Source organism: Cotesia typhae, unplaced genomic scaffold, assembly GCF_013202065.1.
Source record: "Cotesia typhae breed Kobodo isofemale line unplaced genomic scaffold, CoteBio_Ctyphae scaffold_13, whole genome shotgun sequence".
NCBI lineage: Eukaryota > Metazoa > Arthropoda > Insecta > Hymenoptera > Braconidae > Cotesia > Cotesia typhae.
The window spans coordinates 2296112-2318561 of NW_027423774.1; the positions used below are offsets into that span (position 1 = coordinate 2296112).

Here is a 22450-nt window from a genome sequence, read left to right on the forward strand (position 1 = left end):
CTATTTTTATAATTAATTATTGAAAGATTCAATTTTTTTTCTAGTTTTAATGTGTTTTGACTACACCCAGAAAATTTGGTAGATAAAATCAATTTTTCTGTGAGAAAAAAATTTAGTACTATTAAAAAAAAATATTAAAAAGTTTGCAAATAATTTTTTAACTTTTCTTCCCATAAATCATATTTTTATTTTCAATTCCTTGAGCCCGGACCATTTAATTTAAATGTGCTGCCACCTTTGGCGTAAAAAATAAACTACTTTCACTGACCACGGGCGGTAAGGCAAATAATTATATTTCACATTCCTGTTATCAGTGTTATGACTTGTGATTGCGAGTAAAGCGAGTGAAGTGAGAACTGAAAAGAAAAAAGAGAAAAACAGAGTAAAGTAAGTAAGAGGTTAATAAAGTTAAACACAAGTGTCCATGCGTTTAGCGGTACACCGATTAATTTTTTACTAAATAAAGTATCAAATAATTAGCATATTTTACTGTCGCAGAAATTAACAGCAAATAAATGATGCTACGTCCGTCAAGGACTTTGGTGACAGCTCTTCAGCGTGTCAAAGACTGTTGCCCAATATTACGCACTGTTCGACAGCGTTCTGATGTCTCCGAATTTGAATGTAATTACTTTATTTATTTTTTATTATTATTATTGATAATTGTTAAAATAATAAATTTATTTATTTATTTGTAGCTCCAATTACTGATGAGTATAAAAGAGGTCCTGCAGAAGGGCGATCTCTTTATCTTGATGCACAGGCGACAACACCTATGGTATCTAATAATAAATATTTTTTATTATTATAATAACACTAAAGTTGACAGATATTTAAAATTTTTTTTTGAATTTTATAGCAATTAAATTATTAAAAAAAAATTTTATTAAGAATTTTCACATTTTAAAATTAATAAAAATTACAAGTGAAAATTTTTAGAAGCATTTTTTTATTGTAATTAATTTATTAAAATTTACAGCTGAATAAAATTTTTTCTTCCTTTGATAGAAAAACATCAAGTTCAATTTTTAAAAATAATTATACAATTAAATTGTAGTAAAGGCTAAATTTAATTAAATATCTGCAATATTTTTTTTTTTTTAAGATAAATGATTACTTTAAATATTATTTTTCCTAATAATATATTTATTTATTAAGGATCCAAGAGTACTGGATAAAATGATGCCATACCTAACATCGTACCATGGTAATCCTCATTCACGGACACATATGTATGGCTGGGAGTCTGAAGCAGCTGTTGAACATGCCCGTCAGGTAATTACTCCAATTAATAATAATAATAATGAATAAAAAAAAAATATTCAATGTTAACAAAATTAATTTGATTAAAAATTACTACAGCAAGTAGCCGATTTAATAAACGCAGATAAAAAGGAAATAATTTTCACATCCGGTGCTACTGAGTGCAATAACATTTCTGTAAAAGGAGTTGTTAGATTTTATAAAGCCAAGAAAAAGCACATTGTGACGACTCAAACAGTAAGTACACTTCATTTACAATTATTTATGTTTATTTATTTTATTTTTATTTTGTCTATTTATTTCATAAAAATACACATATAGTTGTACATATAATCCCTATAGAGACAAATAGTTGTCTAAATCTTCCGTTTAACAATTTAATTAATTGTTTTTTATTTATTTAGGAACACAAGTGTGTATTAGATTCATGTCGAGCACTTCAAGCTGAAGGATTCGACGTAACATATCTATCTGTTAACTCAAACGGCTTAATTGACTTGAAGCAATTAGAATCATCAATAAGACCTGACACCTCTCTCGTATCGGTAATGACTGTGAATAATGAAATCGGAGTCCGACAACCTGTCGAAGAAATAGGAAAAATTTGTCGGTAATTTTATTTTTCACAAATAATTTTTTTATTTATTAATTACAGAAAAATTTATTATTTTTATTAATATTACATTAAAAATTCTCGTTTTCTAGACAAAAGAAAGTATTTTTCCACACAGATGCAGCCCAAGCGGTGGGAAAAATTCCAATAGATGTGCAAGCGATGAACATTGACCTAATGTCGATGAGCGGCCACAAAATATATGGTCCTAAGGGTGTCGGTGCTCTGTACGTAAGAAGAAGACCCAGAGTTCGTATAGAACCGATCCAAAGTGGCGGAGGACAGGAACGAGGCATGAGAAGTGGTACTGTACCTACTCCGTTGGTTGTGGGATTCGGTGCCGCTTGTGAATTGTCTAAAAATGAAATGGAAGTTAGTAAACATTCATTTTTTATTGTTATCATTAAATAATTAAGTAGTTAATGAGTTAATTAAAAGTGTTTCTTGATTTCAGTATGATAAGAAACATATAACACATCTTGCAAATCATTTAATCGAGAAGATATCTTCAAATTTACCTCAAGTAATACGGAACGGTGACCCGGTTGCTTGGTACCCAGGATGTGTTAATTTTTCTTTCGCGTACGTTGAAGGAGAGTCTTTGTTGATGGCACTGAAAGATATTGCTCTGAGCAGCGGTTCTGCTTGCACGAGTGCCAGTTTAGAGCCCAGTTATGTCTTGAGAGCTATTGGCGCTTCCGAAGATTTAGCACACTCGAGTATTAGGTTTGTTGGAATTTTTATTTATTATTATCATTCATTTTTATTTTATTGAAGATTTTTTTTTTTTTTTTTTTTTTCTTTTTTTTCGTAAATAATAATAATATAATTAATAATATATATTTTATTAGATTTGGCATCGGTAGATTTACGACCCTCGAAGAAATTGATTACACTGCTGAGAGTACAATTCGTCATGTAAAACGTCTTCGAGATATGAGGTAATAAATTAAAAAAAAATTAACAAATTTTACTGAGGTAATGTTTTATTAAATTAAGTTAATTTATTACAAAATATGTTTAGTTAATTTACTAATTCAATTATTTAAAAAATATTAATAATCATAAATTAATATTAATAGTAGCGTAAATTTTTGTTACAGCCCACTTTGGGAGATGGTTCAGGATGGAATCGACTTAAAGACAATCAAGTGGACTCAGCATTAAGTTTTTTACTTTAAGTTATCTTAAAAATTATGGCTTTTTATTTAAATAAAAAAAAAAAGCCTGCACCAAGGATTCTCAAAATTATCTCAAAATGCTTAAGAATGTAAATTGTAAATTTGTAAACGAAAATTGTTATTCATTCCTTGTTTTCGTAAATAAAAATACTTTTAAAGTGAGTTATTGTGTTACGTATTAGTTTCTAGGTAAAAAAAAAAAAAAAAAAAAAAAAAAACGCGTTGTAAATTCATAACCGAGATTAAATTTATATATATGTTTTATTCGTTGTAAATTAGCACAAGCATGACGGATCGTTGGCTTCATCGACGTGCGAAATTTTGAAGTGGTCGTCCATGTCATGTAAGCCCATCTTTGATCTATTGGCTTCCACCAAATGTTGAGCTATGTCTTCGAACATTTCATTTATACCTTCTCCGGTTTTACATGACGTTTTGTAAGTCGCTGATATTAAATTATGACATTGTTCACTGAAAAAATTTTATTATTTTATTTATTATATTTCTTAGCAATTAATTACATCGCTTTTAATAATTTCAATCAATAAAAATTTAATTCTGAGCTTTTGACATTGATAAAATTTTTAATTTTTTTTAATTCAATTAATTGATGTATTAGTTAATTAATCAAAACTAGCTTCATTAATTCAAGACTTGTGAATTATAAATGAATAAAATTTTGCTTTATTAAATAATGACTTTTATTAAATTTCACTGTACTTTTTTAACTATTGACGTTTTTAAAGATATCAGCTCAAATTCGAAAAAAATTTTAATTTGACCTACAAAGTTAAAGTATTTGCAAGAGTTATGAAAGTGTTATTTATAAATTTTTTAATAAATGAAACCTTTTGTAGAAAATTTATTCTTCTATATTAAATTATATAATTTAAGAGAAATAATTTTTCTTTTTCGTTTTAAAAAATTCATCAATAAATCTACTAAAAAAAATAATACTAAAATTAGCAGACATTTAATATCCATTATAGATAAATAATGAAAGACTTGAATAGTAAATAATAAACAAACCAGAATTGTTCCATCTCAGTATCAGTAACAAGAGGATCATTAGTTTCGATATCATTTTTATTACCACATAAAAATATTTTAGCGTTTTCAGCGTAAGTGACTATATCAAGTAAATGTTGCGATAAAAGATGAAATGAGGTTGCATTATCAAGGGCGAATACTAGAATAGCAGCTTCTGCGAATTTATAATAACTTGAGGTAACCGATGCAACTCTTTCCATGCCTCCCGTGTCCCATAATTGGAGCTAAAAAAATATTATTTATGCTAATTGATGAATTCATACTTGTAATATTAAATTAAATCAATAAAATAAAATATAAATTACTTTGATACGTCGATCGTCGACAATATAGTCTTTGTCAATGTTATCAAGTCCAAGAGTAGATTTTCTGTCAGTACTTGTTACAAAACTGTTGTTAGCGAACCTTCGAAAAATAGAGGTTTTTCCCACACCATATTCGCCACACAAAATAACCTTTTGCTCAGTTACTTTAACAGTTGCCATTTTATTTATTTAACTATTTTAAATTTTTAAATTTAATTAAATTATTATTTTATAATTACTCATTACTGGTTGTTTAAAAACTCACGATTATTTAAAAAATTTTATTAAAAATATCTTTAATGCTTGTCAATGTTTTTTATTTAAATTTTTTATTGATTGTTTACATTTAACTCCGATTTGTTTTTTATTATTATTTCTCTGGTCTTCTCTTTCGATGTTCTATGACACAATCGTTATTATCATTCCCTATAATTGGTAATTTGTGTTAAAAAAATCAGTAAAAAATATGAATGATAATTTAAATTTTTTCACGTGGCTACTGAGAAAATAATTTTAAAAAATTATTGTGTGATAAATACAATAGTAATTAATAAATTATTTATTAGAGATATTTAAAATACGTCCGCTGATAATTAATACTTAGATCATACTGAGTTTCTCGAAAACTCTGTAGCTAATAAATAGTAGCGCTAAAATGTTTATGTAATTTTATGAATATAAAATTTTTAGTTTTTTAATTTTTGATAAAAATTAGTTGTTTTTATTTTTTTTTTTTTTTTTATTAAATAGCAAATTTTAATAATTTTAGAACTTTTTACAGTCTACATGTTAATTTTTTTTCCATTTTTTTTTGTAATGTAGATCATAAAAATTGAACAAAAAATAAAGAAATTTACTTTCACAAAATTTTGTCTAGAATAAATGAAAATTGTTAGCTGACATTTAAAAATTTTTAGAATTTTTTTTATTTAAAAAATAATAAAAAAGTTTTCATATGTAAAAATATTTAAAAATTGTAAGTACAATTCTTAAAAAATATTTTTTAGTTATAATTTATAAAATATAAAATATATGAAATAAAAAATAAAATTTCTTACAGAAAATACTACAAATTTATAAATGTCATAAATTTTTTAAATAAATTAAATATTAAATATAAAATTTATAGACTAATTAAATGAGATTAATAATTGAACGCTTTATTCGATTTATTGTGCAAAATTGATTTTTACAATAAATTAATAAATGTCTCGTGATAAATAGATACTTGAAATGAATTGAAACTATCAATTTAATCTTAAAAATTTTAATAAAACATTAATATACAGTTCTTTGTAAAGTAGAAGGAAGCTCCCTGGAGTAAAGTTAAAAAAGTCTTTTCCATTTCGCATAACTAATTTTATAAAAAAGAAAAATTAAAAATGATGAAATCATTTATTTCACTCATACCACCGTCAGACAAAATACCTGCGTCTAAAATTGAAGCTTCCGAGTCGAATAATAAAATAAACGAAAATCTTCTATTCGTTTTGACATCGCTGATCGGTCTGTGTCTTCTGCGGGTTAGTTTTGTTGTTATACTAATTATCATAGTTCTTGTGTACATGCTGTACATAAACTCAATTAGTTTGGCGACAACATTGATAAAAAATTCGTCATTTTCATGTTTGTTTGGCGACGACGATGAAAAAAATGAAAATGATGCTGATGATGATATGGATACCGATACCGATAATGAACAACCCGAAAATGATATTGAAGAAATTCCTAAGAAGAAAAAGAAAATCAGTGAAATTGAGAAATAATTTCTTTTGCTAATTTAAAATAAAAAAAAAATTTATTTTACTTATTTTATTAAAAAAATATGCAATGACAGTTATGACATTAATTGAATAAAAATCTTTGAAAAAATTTTGGAATAATTCATATTTTTGATTAAATTAAATCTCAATTTTGTATTATTTTTTTTTTTTTTTTAATTAATACTTAAGAATTACTTTTAAAAATTTAATGAAATACCAGAAATATTTGCAATTAAAAATTTTTATAAACTATTTAATATATAATATAAATAAAATTTTACTTTAAAAATTAATTATTGACAAAAGAAATGATACTAAAATTAGGAGACAATTTTTGATTATTTTTGAATTAATAAAAATTATACGTAAAAAAACACTTTTTAAAAATTGCACATAGAATTTTTAAAATTTTATACACGTCAAATTTTGTCTTTTAATTTTTCTAAAAGTATTTGATTAAAATTTTTCTAAAAGTATTTGAGTAAAATTAAAAATTTTAATTTATTATTTTTGAATAAAACTCAATTTTATAATTAATTAAAAATATTTTTTTAATTGTATTTTTAGGTAATCCGAGATTATACTAAGTGGTGAAAAAAAATTTCAGATAGTAGCCAAAAAAATTCAGATTATACTGCGTGATATCTGGATTATATACATTATAATCTGGATTATAATAGTTACTATCTGAAATTTTTTTTACTTGATATAATCTAGGATGATATACAGTGTAATCTTGTTCTTACCATGTACATTTAAAATTTCCTCCTTTTTTTATTTTCAAATAATTAAAAGAGCCAAACTTGATGCATTTTAAAGTCAAGTAAAAGAAAGAGTCCCCACAGAAGAAATTATTACACATTACATATTGATAGTAATTAAAAGACAATAATTATTTTATATCAATTTTTCACAGAAATCAATATGAATGATGTAAAATTTGTATTTACAATTAATTTACAAATGTCTAATGGTAAATAATGACTTTAAATCAATTGGAATTTTTAATTAGCTGTAAAAGATTTGAACAAAATATTAATATGAACTTTTCTTGTAGGTAGAAGGAAACTCCGTGCAATATAAAAAGACTAGCTCACATTTCGAATTAAAAATGATGAAATCATTGCTGTCATTAATTCCATCTTCGGAAAAAAAATCTGACAAAGAGTCGAAAAATTCCAACGAAAAAGTTAATGAAAATCTTCTTTTCGTTCTGGTATCACTGATCGGTTTATGTCTTCTTCGCGTTGACTTCATAGTGATTCTTATTATCGTAATTCTTATGTACATGTTGTATATAAACGGCGTCGCTTTGGCAACCTCATTCGTCATGAATTCGTCCTATGCATTCTTGCTCGGTGGCAATGATGAAGACAATAATAACGATTATAATGAAGATAGTGAAGATGATATTTCCACTTCTGAGGTTGTAGAAATCGCTAAAAAGAAGAAGAAAATCGCAAAAAACAATGAATAATTTTATATTTTATTTCACCTTTTATTAGAAGAGAAAAAAATTAGATTAAAAATAATTTGTTTTAAAATTTAACGCTTTATATTAGTTAAGAAGAAAAGTCCGTACATTCAAACCAACAAAAAAAAACTAATTAATTCCTAAAAGAGTAAAACAAAGTGATTACACGATGACTATTGGTATTAAAGCATTCAAAAAAGAATTATTACGCAATAATTACTTGAAGAAGTACAAAAAAGAACAACCGGAAAAATATGATAAAATAATAGAAGTAGTAAATGCTTATGAAAAAGATACTGTTCATAATTATAATGATATTGCATCATGCGTAGAAAAAATTAGTAAAGTTCTTGGTTTGACTCAGTTGGAAAAAATAATTATGATAAAATATATTAAAAATAGAATATTAAAATACAAAGCTCCTGCTAAAAAAGAAAAATAATTTTATACAGAATTATTACAAATAAATAAAATTATATTATAATATAAATTGATAAAAAAGAAAATTGAAATATTTTATGATCTGATTACAATTGAAAAAAAATTTTTTTTTTCATTTATTCTATTTATAAATTTCATTAAGGGGGTATTATGGTCATGAATTTGAGGTAATTTTTTTTGAAGCAAAATTGATTGCTTTTTTTTTACGGCACTTCAAAAAATTACCTGAAATTCATGCTCATAAATCATAATACTCCCTTAATTATTATAGCTAAAATATATTTAAATAAATTTTATGACTTAAAAATGTATTTATTAAAAATTTCCGATTAATATACTCCAATATACAACCAAGCAATCGATATAAATACATACATTTATATATAGTATAGTACAGTTAGAATTTTATTTATTAATTATATTAAATATAATTCAGTTTTCACATTTGTCACTGATGTATGAGTAACTCATGATGACTCAAAAAATACCACCAGTTAAATTTCCGAGGGTTTTATTCTTAAAATAACAGGAACACTGGTACAAGGCAAAATAGCAAGCTCGGTAACGACAGCAGTAACAAGATCGGCAGGAGTAACGTCGTAAATAATATTTAATAAGTTCAATGTTTTTTTAGCTCGCCAGTTAGCTAACGCAGACTTTTTGTTGCTGCCGATAATATTCGACTGCAATTCATCAGCATCACCAATTTCATTGTAAACAATCGAGTCTGTTTGTACGCGCTCACAGCTTTTGTGCGTTTCGCAGGCCACTAAGACAGGAACATTAAATGCTTTGGCCATCAAAGCAACTTGTGCGGTTCCTGCGCGTGACATTACAGCTCCGTTGGCTAATATTGCATGAGCTCCGAGGAATACTTTATTTACCTACAAAAAAAAGAGAAGCACATTACATTAATTGTCAATTTAATTTTTTTTTGCCAACAAAATTTTTTTTTATCAATTTTTCACTGGCCACAAAATTTTGCTTATTCTCGTAATAATATAGATGGAATACTCACGCCAGGCATTATAAAACTAAGAGCATTAATTAGTATGTAAGAACATTCAACTCCATGTTTAGCAAGTCTTCTTAGCAATCCTCTGCCTTCAAGCCAAGGTCTTCCATCAGCAATTATCACCCGAAATTTGAGACCAGCATCGTAGGCATCACACAGAATTTTTTGAATCAACGACGAGCTAAAATTCAATGCAATAAAATTTAATAATAATTAAAAAAAAAAAATTGCATTTTTAATTTTATAAAATTTCTACATGTCAATTTTTTTTGGCATAATTTATTTGATACAAAAATTCTTAAAATTATCAAATATCTGCTAAATTAATTTTCATAAAAAGTATGTGTAATTTTTGTATTTTCTTTTTTTTTCTGGTTTCTATAAATAGGTGTAATGTACCCAGAAGTAAATAAATAAAATAAAATAAATAAAAATAAATATATTTTTCAATTCGAGAGGAAAAAAAAGAAAAAAAAAAACTTACTATCCATAAGTCAAAATAACATCGCCGTTAGAAATTTTGGTCCGTATCGTCATTGAAATAGCTTCATCAGCCAGCATTATTTGTTCTTGAATATAAGTATCGATTGCACTGGCCAACTTGCTTTTCGCCTAAAAAAAAAAAAAAAAATAAAAATTTCAACATGACAAATTACATAAAAAAAAAAAAAAAAAAAAAAAAAAAAAAAAAAAAAAATCAAAATACCGTATCATCAGAAAGATTTCTGGACAACTGATTCATCTTCCACTTGATATGCTTCAAAGCATTCTGCATCGAAACAGCCAGAGGTCTGCAGTAATGTAAGTACGCCATAGACTCCTGAAAAGCACTCTCCAACCCGCGAGTGAAATCAGCCTGGCTCGGTCTCTCGTAGTCGCAAATGAGTTGCTTAAGCGCCGACAAAAAAGCAACGCACCTCGCGTTGCTGCCTACAATAACTTTATCTTTGTACTGGACCCCAAGTCTGACAATCGCTGGATGCAAGTGAGAGTTAACCACCGGTACATCAACATGACACTGCTCTCTTGCATGATACAAGTGCTTAAACAAATTCATCTCATGATTAATTACCCCAGACCCCGTTACCTTTTTCACAACCTTCTTCGCGGCTTCTTCTTCCTTGGTTCTCGCAACAGGAATCGTTTCACTAGCTTCTACTTTTTTACCCTGAGTAACAACTTTATCCGAGACTTTGGATTTTATTTTCTGACTCTTTTCCAATTCTTTAGCCGCACGTTGCGCTTCTTGTTTTGCGCGTCTTTCAGCGCGTAACTCTGATTTACTCTTAGCAATTTTTTCATTGTCGATATTGTTGTCATTTGTAACTGAAACTGAAGCTAAAGCTGGAGTTTCTTTTCTGCTTGCTTTAGACTCACTCTTGCGGTCGTCAATTATCATATTTTTCACTTGGTCATTCAACGACTCAATGTCAGTCGGCATCGTTTTTAGAGAATGACTAAAATCGGTAGTGTCTGTTGTTAATTGATCTTGTTGATCACTGACAGATGAGCGCCCATCACTCACACTTGCTTTGTTCTTATCATCACTACCATCAGCTGTGACTTTGCTTTTTTTGCTTTTGGAAGCAGCTTTAGCTAATTTTTTAGCTTCCCTCTCGGCTTTTATCTGCTCACGTGTCTTACTTGTCTCGTTATTCATTTTATTAATTGTTATTTTATAATCAATATCATCAATATTGCCTATTTCATTCGTCCTATTATTTTTGTCCTCATTAATATTCATACTCACCAGGGACACATCATTGACTGGTTCATTTTTATCAGACAATGAATCATTAACATTAATACTTTTGTTATCACTGTTAGTGTTAATTATCAAAATATTACTATAATTTTTTTGAGTGTCTATTTCTATTAACTCTAAATTTTTTTTATTTTCCAACTCGTCGTTGTTGTCCTTTTTGCTTTTTCTGCGCAAGCGGCGCGCTTTTGATTTTGTTAAATTGTTAGAAGTTAAAGTTTCACCCTCCTGAGATTCAATTTCTGGCTGTGGTGATGTTAATGCTGAATTATTTTTATCGATGAACTCGATAGTTACTTTTTTTTTCAGAGCTTCTTTCCGTGCTATTAGCAAACGTTTGCGACGGAGATGGCGAGCATGAGATCGTGTTAATTTAGGCTTTTTCTCGTCGATTAACTAAAAAATAAATTTTGGTTGTTAGTTATTTATTTTTATAATCTAGTTATTTATTAGTATTTGTATTTTTTTAAACGACAGTACAGAGAACTTTTTTTTTATTACTGAAGAAATAAAATTTTTTAATTATATAAAAAAAAAAATTAAGTACTAAATTAAATGAGAATTAATTTAGTAAACATCTGAACATTTTTTATGATGTTTCTTATTAGAAAAATTATTACAAAAATTTAAAAAATTTGAAAACCAAAAAAAAAAAAAAAAATTTTTTTTAAACTAGAAGATAATGTCCTTACGATGACCCACGGTTGAAAAAAAATCAAAAATTGACAAAATGGGGGCGTTTTTAAAAAAAAAGTTGAATTTTACCGAAAATTTTGATTACACTGAAATTAGCAGACGTCTAAAAATTTTTGATTTTTTTTTTATTAATTAAATTACAACTAAAAAGATATTTAAAAAAATTCCACTTATAGTTTTTCAAGTTTTTTACATGTGATAATTTTTTTTTTTAATTTTTTGATTGAAATTTTTTCAAAAAAAAATTTATAAAAATTTGAAATGGCTAACTTCATTTTCACAAATTTTGGTGGTTTTTGGCCTGCCAAAATGTCATTAAAGTTAGCTGTCACTATTATAATTTTTTTTCAATAAATAAAGTAGCTCTGAAAAATAATAAATAAATAAAAATGTCAGCTATACTGTTATTTCTAAAACTAAAAAAAAAAAAAGATAAATTATTAAACAATTAATAAAACCAATTGCAATTATATAAAAAAAGAAAATATAAATTGAAAGTTTGTAATTAAATCAATGTTAATTTAATAAAAAAATGATTCATGCTGGATTAAAAAAAAATTAAAAATGGATGAAAAAATGAAAGGTAAAAAAATACTGAAATTTTTCAGAGATTTAGTACCTTATCAGCCATTCCCACACGAATATCAACGATAAGATCCTATTATAAAAATTTTCCATTTAATATAAATATAAATATCAAATAATTATTAATTATTAATAGACTTCATAAAGTATTATCGATAATGCAAATTTTTTTTTTATTTCAAGAGAGACAATATATATTTTATATTTATAGCTGTGTAAAAATATTTCAATGTTAAATAGGTTAGAAAAACTTTCATTTTATTTTTCTTTCAAGAAAATAGTTCATTAAATAATTACCAATTCCAAAAAATAATAACTTTCAGTAATTACCTGATTTAGAACTTATTCGCTTTTTTTTGTAGTTAATAATTTATTAAAAAATTCTTTTAGTATTCCCGATGCTATGTTGGACTATTCGAAAACTTTTGCTTACATTACAACATATTCTGCAAACATATGGATGTATAACCTATAGATATATACCGCGTGTAAAATATATATGTGTATAGTTTGTATGAACGCCCCCTTTTATTATTATTTAAATAATTATCAAGTAAAAAAAAAAATATATTTTTAAAAAATTGCATTTTTAATTTATTAAAATTTCTACGAGTCTATTTTTTAAATAATTTTTTTTTGCTATAATTTATTTGTTAAAGAAAATTTAAAAAAATTGTGACAGCTAAATTTAATATCATAAAATTTTCAAGTGTATAAAACAATAAAATTTTCCAAGTATTTTTTTTTTATAATTTATTTGTCCAAAAGAAATTTGTGAAAAGTTGTCAGACTTATGGCACTAAAGTTAGCCGACGTTTTTAATTTTTTGATTATTTTTCATTCATTAAATTATAATGAAACAATATTTTAAAAAAAATTCAAGTTTTTCACAAATGAAATTATTTTGTAATAATTTTTTCAATAAAAAAAAATTCTTAAATTTTTTAGATGTCAGCTCACTTAATTTTCACATCAGATTTCAGTATGATGACATCTAAAAATAATTGTGTAATAAAAACAATTATTTTGTTTAAATAATAAATTATATTAATCTTGTAAAAAAGGAGGAATAAAAATAATGAGAAAGATCCACTGTAAATTATGATTTTTTATTTATTTAAACAAAGAATATGAAATTTATTTCTTTTGCGCAGCAGCGGCTTCGTCTTCGCGTTGGTAAGATTGCAAAAGCTCCTGTTTCTTGGCTGCGATTCTCTCAGCACGCCGCTTGCGGGCTTCACGTACCTTGGTACGACGGGCTTCGGCTTGGTCAGAAAGCATCTCCGTACGTGCCTTCTCGGCCTTCTTCTTGTGGATATACTCCATAAGAACACGCTTGTTCTTGAACACGTTACCCTTGGCCTTCATGTACAGAAGGTGGTACAGATGTCTGTCAATTTTCTTTGTCTCGCGGTATTTTTTCAAGAGACGACGAAGTACTCGCATACGTTGGACCCATAATTCCTGGTGAAAAAATAATCAACATTAATACTTTGAGCTTTTGCTACTTCAATATAAATTTACTTTTCAATAAATATATTTTTTTTTCAATTATTTATGGAATTTATGAACTAGAAAATTAAATAAAATTTCATAATTAAATAATTTACCTTCTGTGGTGTACGCGCGTTAGCTGTACCCTTTCTTTTACCAAAACCACAGTGACGACCTTTACGTCTGGCTTCTTGGTTTTTACGTACACGGGCACGGGAGTGTACAGCTACGGGTTTTTTGATGATCAAACCATCCTTGATCAATTTTCGGATGTTTTGGCCTATAAAAAAAAATTATAAAAAGTATAAAACACTTATTAGTGGACTTTTTGTTAATATCGGTTACAATTATCGAATTTCGGTTATTAAAAATAGTCAACTAAAAAATATAAATAAAAAAAAAAACTTACGGGAGTTGGTGTTGGAGATTTCATTTATTTCATTAGGATCCAACCATACTTTCTTTTTACCACATCGCATCACCGATGCGGCGAGACGTTTTTGGAGCTTGAGACTGAAAAAAATAGTAAAGTTAGGTTATAATTTCTTTTTAATTATATCCTCATCAAATTAATGATTTTACGCTTGTACTATCAAAATTAATATTCTCCAAAAATAAAAAAAATAAAACTTAGGCAATTTTCGGATAATAATTCACACATAAGTGGTGAAAAAAAAAAATAAATAATTTCTCGGCCATGTGATCGTAAGAAAACAATCACTTAATGTGACAATATAATTTTTTTTCACAGTAGTTGCTGAAAACTTTTTACTTTTTTGCATTAAGAATGACAGCTGATATGTCTGAGACATTTTTTATGCATCTAATTGTTAATAATTAATTAATTATCAATAAATTAAGCATTACCTCATGATAACCAGACTCTTGGCCCACGGGTTCCAATGGAAAAGAGGTTACCGCAGTGGCAGTAAGAATACGTTTGATATTCGCGTGGTCAAAATAGTTGTTAATTTTTTTTTTAAACACTTACTTGACCCAAAAAATTTTTCTAAAAAAAAATTAATTTTTTTTTTTTATTATTTTTGATAGTAATTAGAATATTATTTAATTGTTAGTTAATAATTAATGTTAAATTATTTAAATTATTGTTGACTAATTTCCTGCAGCTATTTTCAAGAAATTGACACGTGCTGCCACCTGTCAAAAAAACTCGAACTTTGTCTCCCGCATTTTTATTGATTGGTGATAATTGGTAAGTTTAATTGCAAATTGCAGTAATTTAATAAATAATACTGAAGTTAGCAGTCTGCTGTTAATTTTAAAAATTTTTTAATAAATCAATTACAAAAAAAAGAATGCTTTTAAAAATTTTCACTTGTAATTTTTATTAATTTTGACATGTAGAATTTTTTAATTAAATTTTTTTATAATAATTGCATTATTATAAAATTTTAAAATAATTTTTAATGTTTGCCAACTTCAGTGTCATGCAATTTAGACACTTTGCGCTCAATAACACTGAAGTTGACAGATATTTATAATTTTTTTAGAATTTTACAGCAATTAAATTATTAAAAAAAAATTTTATTAAAAAAAATTACAAGTAAAAATTTTTAGAATTTTTTTATTGTAATTAATTTGTTAAAAAAATTTTTTAAATTGACAGCTGACTGCTAACTTCAGTATCATTGCGCTGAGAGGTTGACGTAAACAAAATACACAAGAAAAAAAAATAATTACAACGAGTAATGTCAGTTTCAGTTGTCAGTATGACAGAAAAAAAAGAGTGAGACAGCAGATGAATAATTAAGTCCTTGATGTGCGGAGAAATTATACATCGTTTGCGATTGCTATTGGCGGAACGTCATCAGTCATCAGTCGGCTGGCAACTGCAATGATTGCCAGTACTTTCAAATGTATTTACTGTAAAAACAAAGTGAAAGTTTTTATCATTTTTTGTTGTTTTTAATTCAGTATTGTTTTAGTACTTTAACTTGTCAGTTGTGTTCTTCAACATTGTTTAATTTAAATAATTAATTGCAGATTGTATGTTCGAATTTTACTGCTTATTAATTTGAATTTTCGATTGCAATATGACAGAAGTGAACCAGGATTTGCAACGCGAGAGAAATAATTGTACTTTTAAGCCAATTGAACTTACGCATCTGCTGGATGGCAATGCGGAGAAAACTGCGATCCGTCATGAGAGAGGTGATTTTTATTTTTTAATTGCTGAATTGAAAGTTATACTTTTTTTTTTTTATGTGAAGTCAAAGTTAGAATTTTAATTGACGTTTGTTGACGGGTGATTTACAATTCTAATTATCAATTACTCGTACTTCAATTAATGACTAAGTTTTTTTTTATAACACTGGAGTTGACAGACGTTAGAAATTTTGTAGAATTTTATAAATGACATGAAAGTTAGCAGCCACTTGATAATTTTTTTATTTTATTCAACAAACAAATCTTTTCTGAAAAAATATTTTTAAAAAATTGCTTTAATAATTTTTTAAAATTTCTAGATGTCTATTTTTTTTTTTTTTGTTATTTATTTTTGCCATAATTTATTTGTTTAAAAATTCTAAAAATTAACAAATATCTGCTAAATTAATTCTCGTATTTTATAACAATTAAATTGTTATGAAAAAAATTTAATAATAAAATTCCGCATCTAAAAATTAAAGAAAATTATTACTGAAAATTTTTAGAGCCGACGTTTTTAATTTTTTGATTTTTTTTAATTATTAAATTAGAACTAAAAAATTTTTTTTTTAAATTGCAATTACAGTTTATCAAGTTTTTTATAAATAAAATTTTTTTTTATTGTTTTGTAATCATTTTTTCAATAAAAAAAAATTTTTTTTTAATTTTTCTGAAATATCAATAGAAGTTTATTTTTTAATTTCAATTTTTATCAGATCTATATTCTTTAATTTTGCTGTATAAAAATAGAAAGTTTGATTAGTTTTTTTTTTTTTTTTTTTTTCTGGCATTCAAACCCTGAAAATAAATTGTTAGAATTTTTTTTTTACAATTTTTTGTAACTACAAGCAAAAAAATGAAGGTAATTGTTTCTTCATAAAATTTTTTATAAAAATTATGCGCTGGTCACTTTGAAACAATAAAAAATTTGTTCAAGTTTAATGTATCGATAACATTGTTTTTATTACTGAAATACGACACGAACATAGTAATCTAATCAAGAATTCTTAAAGACGATAATAAATATTAATATGGGCTCAAATGTGTAACAAAGTGTATGTAAAAAATATTATCTTCTGAACTTTTAAAACCTAGTTCATTAGATATTTTTAACTCAATAGATAAATAATTAATAACACTAATCAATGTGTGCAATAGCTAAAATATAAAATTTGAACTTATCACCTTCAAGCCATTTTTTTGTATAAACAAGGATTTATTTTTAATTAATAATCACTAAACAGTGATTAACATTTTACTGCTTCTATAAGGAGTGTTATTTCACGAGAACGGGTTTACCAGTTTTCTGCTCGGATATTTTTTGTCTCTATTCAGAGTCTAAAGTATTACGTTGAGCAATTTTAAATTATACACTATAATTTTTTCACGTATGGTATTTTAGTGTTGCTAAGTATTTATAACGGAATAATTTAATTTTTTATTGCCATTAATCATCTTGAATTTACATGTTAAATTTTTTTAAAGTTACGCAAAAAATAATAAAAAATTCAATTTTTACTATTTTATTAAATTAAAAAAAAAGGCCATTAGGCAGCCGAAATAAATGTAGATTTCATACTTCAGCAAAATTAATAAGTCTAAAAAAAAATAATAATTAAATTTTTTATTACAGAAAAATATTTTCTCAGCGATCCAGAATTGAAAGATAAAATTCCAAATAGTTATAAAAGTCACAAAGAACTTTACGAAGATGCCATCAGAAAAGGTTGCGTTGTATTACGCAAAGTTAAACAATTACAAGATCAGGGTAAAGGAGAAATTGATTTGTATACGTGAGTATTTTTCTTCTTTTTAAATAATTCATTAATTTATTTATTTCTGAACATTTATTATTATTTTTAAAAAAATATAGACATGTATTAGGCGGTATGCTGGGAGCAGCGCTTTTTAAAGATGGGAATCCACTGACTCTTCACTATGTGATGTTCATACCGACAATCATGGGACAAGGAACGATTGAACAGCAGGGTTATTGGATAAGTCGTGCATGGACGTGTAGTATAATCGGCACATATGCACAGGTACAATTTTTATCGTCAATTATATTAAATAATTTTTTTAGTAAACTGTTTAATTTTTTAATTGAATGTTTGGTATTTTTTTTTTAAATTAAAATTATTATACTTCAATAAAAAATTATTTTACATCCATAACAAGATAAGAAAAATTTTTAAGTACATAGTGAAGCAATAATTACATGCACAATTTCATTGCCTAAAGAAATATTCGCTCAAACCTCATTACTTCAAGCAATCAATAAATCGATTATAAACACTCACTATGTAATTAAATCTAAATTAAAAATTGATGTCAACTTCAGGACTTGACAAATAATTGATAACATTAATAAATAGCATAAAAAATTTTTCCAGACTGAATTGGGCCATGGAACATTTATTAGGGGACTAGAAACAACCGCAACTTATGATCCAGATACTTGTGAGTTTATTTTACACAGTCCAACACGTACATCTTATAAATGGTGGCCCGGTGGTCGTAAGTATTAATTATTTTTGACATAAAATATAAATGATAATTGTTAAAAAATAATTTTTTTTCTATTAGTTGGTCACACGGCGAATTATGCAGTGGTGGTGGCGCAATTGCATACCCAAGGTATTTGCCGAGGAATTCACCCGTTTATTGTTCAATTGAGAGATGAAGAAACACATGAGCCACTACCTGGTAAAATATTTTTATTTTTTATTTTATCTTATAAATTATAAATTTTGAGATAAGAGTTTTTAACACTTGCAAGAAAATAAACTTTTTTACAGGAATAAAAATTGGTGAAATAGGCACAAAGTTGGGAATGAATGCTACCAATAATGGATTTTTGGGCTTTGATAGGGTGAGAATACCTCGGGAAAACATGCTGATGAAAAACGCACAAGTCCTGGAAGATGGAACGTACGTGAAACCGGCCACAGACAAACTTACCTATGGAACGATGATGTTTGTCCGCGTGTTATTGGTACGCGATACTGCGAGATTTTTGTCGAAAGCTGTTACCATCGCGATACGTTACAGCGCTGTGCGTAGACAGAGTCAAATAAAAGCAGAGTAAGTTTTAAATAATAAAATATTGATAATTTAAATCGTTGGATAAAATTTTATCCTGGATTGAAAAATTGGCCCTCAGTCTCTTAATTATACAAATTAATTTTTTAAAAATTATCACCAATAATTTTTTAAATAGTGCAGGAGAGTGTCAAATAATAGATTTTGTAACGCAACAATATAAATTATTCCCCCACTTGGCGTCGTGTTTTTCATTTATGCTGTCTGCCGACTGGATATGGGAAATGTACAACAATGTATCTGCTGAATTACATCAAGGAGAGTTGGAAAGATTGCCTGAGGTAATTTGATAATATTATTAATAAATTTATAGCTTATAAGTTCGCAAGTGATAATTTAGATAATAAAGAAAAAATATTCCAGTTGCATGCACTGACGTGCTGCTTGAAAGCAGTCGCCTCATCAGATGCAGCTATGGGAGTCGAACAACTGCGTCTAGCTTGCGGCGGTCATGGATACATGGACGCAAGTAATTTACCCGGGACTTACAGTTTAGTAACGGCGATCTGTACCTACGAAGGCGAAAACACCGTTATGTTATTACAGACCGCGCGGTATCTGGTAAAAGCTTGCAAGCAGGCGCTTGCTGGTGATCCGCTGACTCCTACTGTTAAATATCTATCTGTGTTGGCGAAAGGCGGCAAGCGACGACCATGGAAAAATACACTGACTTGTATTATTATCGCTCATCAATCTGCTGCTGCTGGGTAGTTGTTTAGTTATTCAGATTTTTTTAAATTGTATTTATTTTTTTATTTAAAATTGTTTTTTTTTTTGTATAGAAAAATTCGTACAGCGACAGAAAATATTGACAGGAGAATGCGCAAGGGTGAGAGTCCAGAAGATGCCTGGAATCATACAAGTATTGAATTAGTACAAGCTGCTGAGGCTCATTGTCGCGCATTTTTGGTATTAAGATTCGCTGAGTGGATCAAAAGCTTGACGAATATTTCCAAGGAGTTACATAATGTATTAAGAGAATTGTGTGAAATGTATGCTGTTTACTGGGTTTTACAACGACTTGGTGACTTTTTAAGAGTAAGTGTTGAAAATTTCGATGATTTTTTGTCTTCAAAAGTTGGAAAAAATTTTGACTCTCATGTTTTTGGATGAAATTTCTATTTTATCTCTTTTTGAAATTTTTGATATATCGCGTTCCAGATGCCATAAAGGCGTATAATAAAAATTCTGTATTTTTTTCTAAGTCGAAAAAAATTTTTAGCTTAAAGAAAAATTTTTTTTTGAATTTCTACACGTTTCATATAAAAATACGTCGGTTCTCAAAAAAAAAAAATATTTTTTTGGACTTAGAAAAAAAAAATAGGATTTTTATTATGTATTTAATAAAATACATAATTATTTTCAGTTTTCATGCTTGAAAGCAGAAGATGTACCGGCTCTCCAAAACCGCCTTGAAGAACTTTTCCAGTCAATAAGAATAAACGCCGTTGGTTTAGTCGACGGCTTCGACATCAGAGACGAAATATTAGACTCAGCTCTCGGCGCTTACGACGGCAACGTCTACGAAAGATTATTCACCGAAGCGATGAAGTCTCCATTGAATCAAACCAGCGTTAACGAATCATTCCACTCCGACTTGAAGCCTTTTCTAAAAAGCAATTTATAAAAAATTGTTATTACTTATTATGATTACAATTACCTATCCAAATACTCTATTTTTTATCGTGCCTTTTAACAATGGTGGAGAATGTTATAGATTAAAAAATAGATTTATAAAATGTTTTAATTTTCAATTATTACTATTACTGATATAAAATGTTGCTCAATTATTGAGGTTATAGTTTTTATAATTGTTTGATAATAATAAAAAAAAAAAAAAAACATTCAATTAATAAAATTAATTTTTTTTTTTATTAAAATTATTCAATTATTAAATGTTAATAATTGTACTCCATTCCCGACAGTTAAAATAATGGATGTTTTTACAATTAAACTTGGGATTTAATCGGACAAATTTATCCGTACTCATAATTGATGATTGAGAGAGGCCTAGCTGGCCGTATTTATTGGACCCACACCCCCAAAGTTGACCGTCATCTGTTTGGCAAATTGTAAAATTATTACCGCATGCTACATCTGTTACATTGACATTTTCTTCAACTCTTTCTTCCTTTTCGTTGTAAAAATCTACAATAGTAGGAACTGCAATGACTTTCTCAGAGCCAATTAACCCGAGTTCCCCGTTGGTATTCCAACCCCAAGTGTACAAATCCTTGTCGGAAGTAATAACGGCACTGTGCCACCCTCCAGCTGCTACTTTGACAGCCTTCAAGCCAGCCAATGCTTCGATTAATAGAGGTTCATCCGAGTTTTCTAGATCATTGTGACCTAGTTGGCCTCTGCTGCCCCCGCCAAACGAATAAACTTCACCATTGTTCGTCAACACCAAGGTGTGTTCAAACCCGCACACCATATCAATATATTTTGATTCGTTTCCTGTCGGCATTTCAAGAAGAATCGGAATATTGTAAATTCTTCCGTAATTTGTTAAGGCGCAAATATTTTCATTTGTTCCGTCGATTTTTAAAATGAACTCGTCTTTAGCAGTGAAGTTAGCTACTTTGTTCCATTTGTCGCTGTACAATTTATACTGCCATATTTTATTGTCCTTGGAAATTAAAGTAATTGAGGATTTTCCAGTGACAGCGCTGGAAAATTTTGTCAACGGGCTGGTAGGTATCGACAATTTTTTTTCTTCACAGTTATTTATGTATTTTTCGGAGATAAATACTGAATCTTCCTTCCAAACTAAAAAATAATTCCAGCCGAGGGTTATGTTTGATAGATTGTTAATTTTAACTTCACTGAAGTTGTCAATTATTGGACGGTCATTGTCACTGCATGTAATTTTCGGACTCACGTTGAACCCGGCGTAGAAAAACATTGTTGAGGTTATGTTGGAAAGTTAACTGTAAAATAATACTGAAGTTAGCAGTCAGCTGTTAATTTAAAAAATTTTTTTAATAGATCAATTACAATAAAAAAATGCTTCTAAAAATTTTTATTAATTTTTACATGTGAAATTTTTTTTTAATAATTTAATAGCTACAAATATCTAAAAAAATTTTTATTTATGTCACCTTCAGTGACATACTGTAAAACGGAGAAAAATGGTAAAATAATTGCAATAATAGAGAAAGAAGAAATGTTTCCTGTGATTATATTATATGAAGAAAATAACAGTAATTTATTTTTAAAACTCACGTATGTCGGAATTATTGGTCATGAAATCATGAATGATGGTAGATATGATAATTTGATGATATATGGATTCGGCGAAAGAGAAACCTAGCGGCAACTGAAGAAAACACTAGTAAGTCCTTGATATTTGAAAAAATTTTTAAATTTTGGAGTGACATTAAATTTAGCAGTCATTAGAGAATTTTTAAATTTTATTCAACAAAAAAATGATTTTTGAAAAATTGAATTTTTTTTAATTTCTAAATTGATTGTGATGACAACGGATGGCAATTCTTTAAACTAAGAGGATACTTGGATCTTCTTAAAGGACATCAATAA

General features: G+C 27.3%; 6 protein-coding genes across 7 annotated transcripts; 2 read left to right on the top strand and 4 right to left on the bottom strand.

The window, feature by feature from the left end:
- The first annotated feature begins 271 nt into the window (after positions 1-271).
- Nfs1 (Nfs1 cysteine desulfurase) lies at positions 272-3219 on the top strand. Its single transcript, XM_074253310.1, has 10 exons — positions 272-387; positions 499-624; positions 699-778; positions 1159-1275; positions 1363-1500; positions 1668-1873; positions 1969-2248; positions 2331-2602; positions 2728-2817; positions 2980-3219. The coding sequence occupies exons 2-10, from the start codon at positions 516-518 to the stop codon at positions 3041-3043; spliced, it is 1356 nt and encodes a 451-aa protein (XP_074109411.1). The 5' UTR covers positions 272-387; positions 499-515; the 3' UTR covers positions 3044-3219.
- Positions 3220-3249: 30 nt separating this feature from the next.
- On the bottom strand, positions 3250-4925 carry Rabx6 (RAS oncogene family member RabX6). 2 transcript variants are annotated; one of them, XM_074254619.1, is made up of 4 exons: positions 4678-4925; positions 4413-4605; positions 4087-4331; positions 3250-3528 (listed from the first exon to the last, which is right to left on the bottom strand). In XM_074254619.1, the coding sequence occupies exons 2-4, from the start codon at positions 4590-4592 to the stop codon at positions 3333-3335; spliced, it is 621 nt and encodes a 206-aa protein (XP_074110720.1). In that variant the 5' UTR covers positions 4593-4605; positions 4678-4925; the 3' UTR covers positions 3250-3332. The 2 variants fall into 2 exon arrangements, with proteins under 2 accessions (XP_074110720.1, XP_074110719.1); XM_074254618.1 differs by having other exon boundaries at positions 4413-4923.
- A 3092-nt stretch (positions 4926-8017) lies between these two features.
- Eif2bdelta (eukaryotic translation initiation factor 2B subunit delta) lies at positions 8018-12209 on the bottom strand. The gene is made up of 5 exons (XM_074254240.1): positions 12183-12209; positions 9812-11263; positions 9590-9717; positions 9109-9286; positions 8018-8974 (listed from the first exon to the last, which is right to left on the bottom strand). Exons 1-5 carry the CDS (start codon positions 12192-12194, stop codon positions 8585-8587), a joined length of 2160 nt encoding a protein of 719 aa, XP_074110341.1. The 5' UTR covers positions 12195-12209; the 3' UTR covers positions 8018-8584.
- A 1029-nt stretch (positions 12210-13238) lies between these two features.
- On the bottom strand, positions 13239-14565 carry Rpl19 (ribosomal protein L19). Its single transcript, XM_074253292.1, has 4 exons — positions 14510-14565; positions 14052-14155; positions 13759-13922; positions 13239-13612 (listed from the first exon to the last, which is right to left on the bottom strand). Exons 1-4 carry the CDS (start codon positions 14512-14514, stop codon positions 13286-13288), a joined length of 600 nt encoding a protein of 199 aa, XP_074109393.1. The 5' UTR covers positions 14515-14565; the 3' UTR covers positions 13239-13285.
- Positions 14566-15310: 745 nt separating this feature from the next.
- Positions 15311-20689, top strand: LOC141534148 (acyl-coenzyme A oxidase 1). The gene is made up of 11 exons (XM_074253302.1): positions 15311-15519; positions 15647-15814; positions 17442-17601; positions 17682-17850; positions 18202-18325; positions 18395-18514; positions 18607-18892; positions 19029-19191; positions 19274-19617; positions 19693-19948; positions 20277-20689. Exons 2-11 carry the CDS (start codon positions 15697-15699, stop codon positions 20535-20537), a joined length of 2001 nt encoding a protein of 666 aa, XP_074109403.1. The 5' UTR covers positions 15311-15519; positions 15647-15696; the 3' UTR covers positions 20538-20689.
- Positions 20690-20759: 70 nt separating this feature from the next.
- Positions 20760-22316, bottom strand: LOC141534149 (RCC1 domain-containing protein 1). Its single transcript, XM_074253303.1, has 2 exons — positions 22012-22316; positions 20760-21840 (listed from the first exon to the last, which is right to left on the bottom strand). The coding sequence occupies exon 2, from the start codon at positions 21813-21815 to the stop codon at positions 20802-20804; it is 1014 nt and encodes a 337-aa protein (XP_074109404.1). The 5' UTR covers positions 21816-21840; positions 22012-22316; the 3' UTR covers positions 20760-20801.
- Between the last annotated feature and the right edge of the window lie 134 nt (positions 22317-22450).

Coding starts and splice junctions, on each gene's coding strand:
- Nfs1 (XM_074253310.1), top strand. CDS start 516: ATGATGCTACGTCCGTCAAGGACTTTGGTGACAGCTCTTCAGCGTGTC. Junction 779..1,158: donor CACAGGCGACAACACCTATG/GTATCTAATAAT, acceptor TTATTTATTAAG/GATCCAAGAGTACTGGATAA. Junction 2,603..2,727: donor TTAGCACACTCGAGTATTAG/GTTTGTTGGAAT, acceptor ATATTTTATTAG/ATTTGGCATCGGTAGATTTA.
- Rabx6 (XM_074254619.1), bottom strand. CDS start 4,592: ATGGCAACTGTTAAAGTAACTGAGCAAAAGGTTATTTTGTGTGGCGAA. Junction 4,332..4,412: donor TCGACGATCGACGTATCAAA/GTAATTTATATT, acceptor ATATTTTTTTAG/CTCCAATTATGGGACACGGG. Junction 3,529..4,086: donor ACTGAGATGGAACAATTCTG/GTTTGTTTATTA, acceptor AAATTTTTTCAG/TGAACAATGTCATAATTTAA.
- Eif2bdelta (XM_074254240.1), bottom strand. Junction 9,718..9,811: donor GAAATCTTTCTGATGATACG/GTATTTTGATTT, acceptor TTTTTTTTTTAG/GCGAAAAGCAAGTTGGCCAG. Junction 9,287..9,589: donor GTTATTTTGACTTATGGATA/GTAAGTTTTTTT, acceptor ATTGAATTTTAG/CTCGTCGTTGATTCAAAAAA.
- Rpl19 (XM_074253292.1), bottom strand. Junction 13,923..14,051: donor AATCTCCAACACCAACTCCC/GTAAGTTTTTTT, acceptor TTTTTTTTATAG/GCCAAAACATCCGAAAATTG. Junction 13,613..13,758: donor ACGCGCGTACACCACAGAAG/GTAAATTATTTA, acceptor TTTTTTCACCAG/GAATTATGGGTCCAACGTAT.
- LOC141534148 (XM_074253302.1), top strand. CDS start 15,697: ATGACAGAAGTGAACCAGGATTTGCAACGCGAGAGAAATAATTGTACT. Junction 18,515..18,606: donor AACACATGAGCCACTACCTG/GTAAAATATTTT, acceptor ACTTTTTTACAG/GAATAAAAATTGGTGAAATA. Junction 19,618..19,692: donor CATCAATCTGCTGCTGCTGG/GTAGTTGTTTAG, acceptor TTTTTTGTATAG/AAAAATTCGTACAGCGACAG.
- LOC141534149 (XM_074253303.1), bottom strand. CDS start 21,815: ATGTTTTTCTACGCCGGGTTCAACGTGAGTCCGAAAATTACATGCAGT.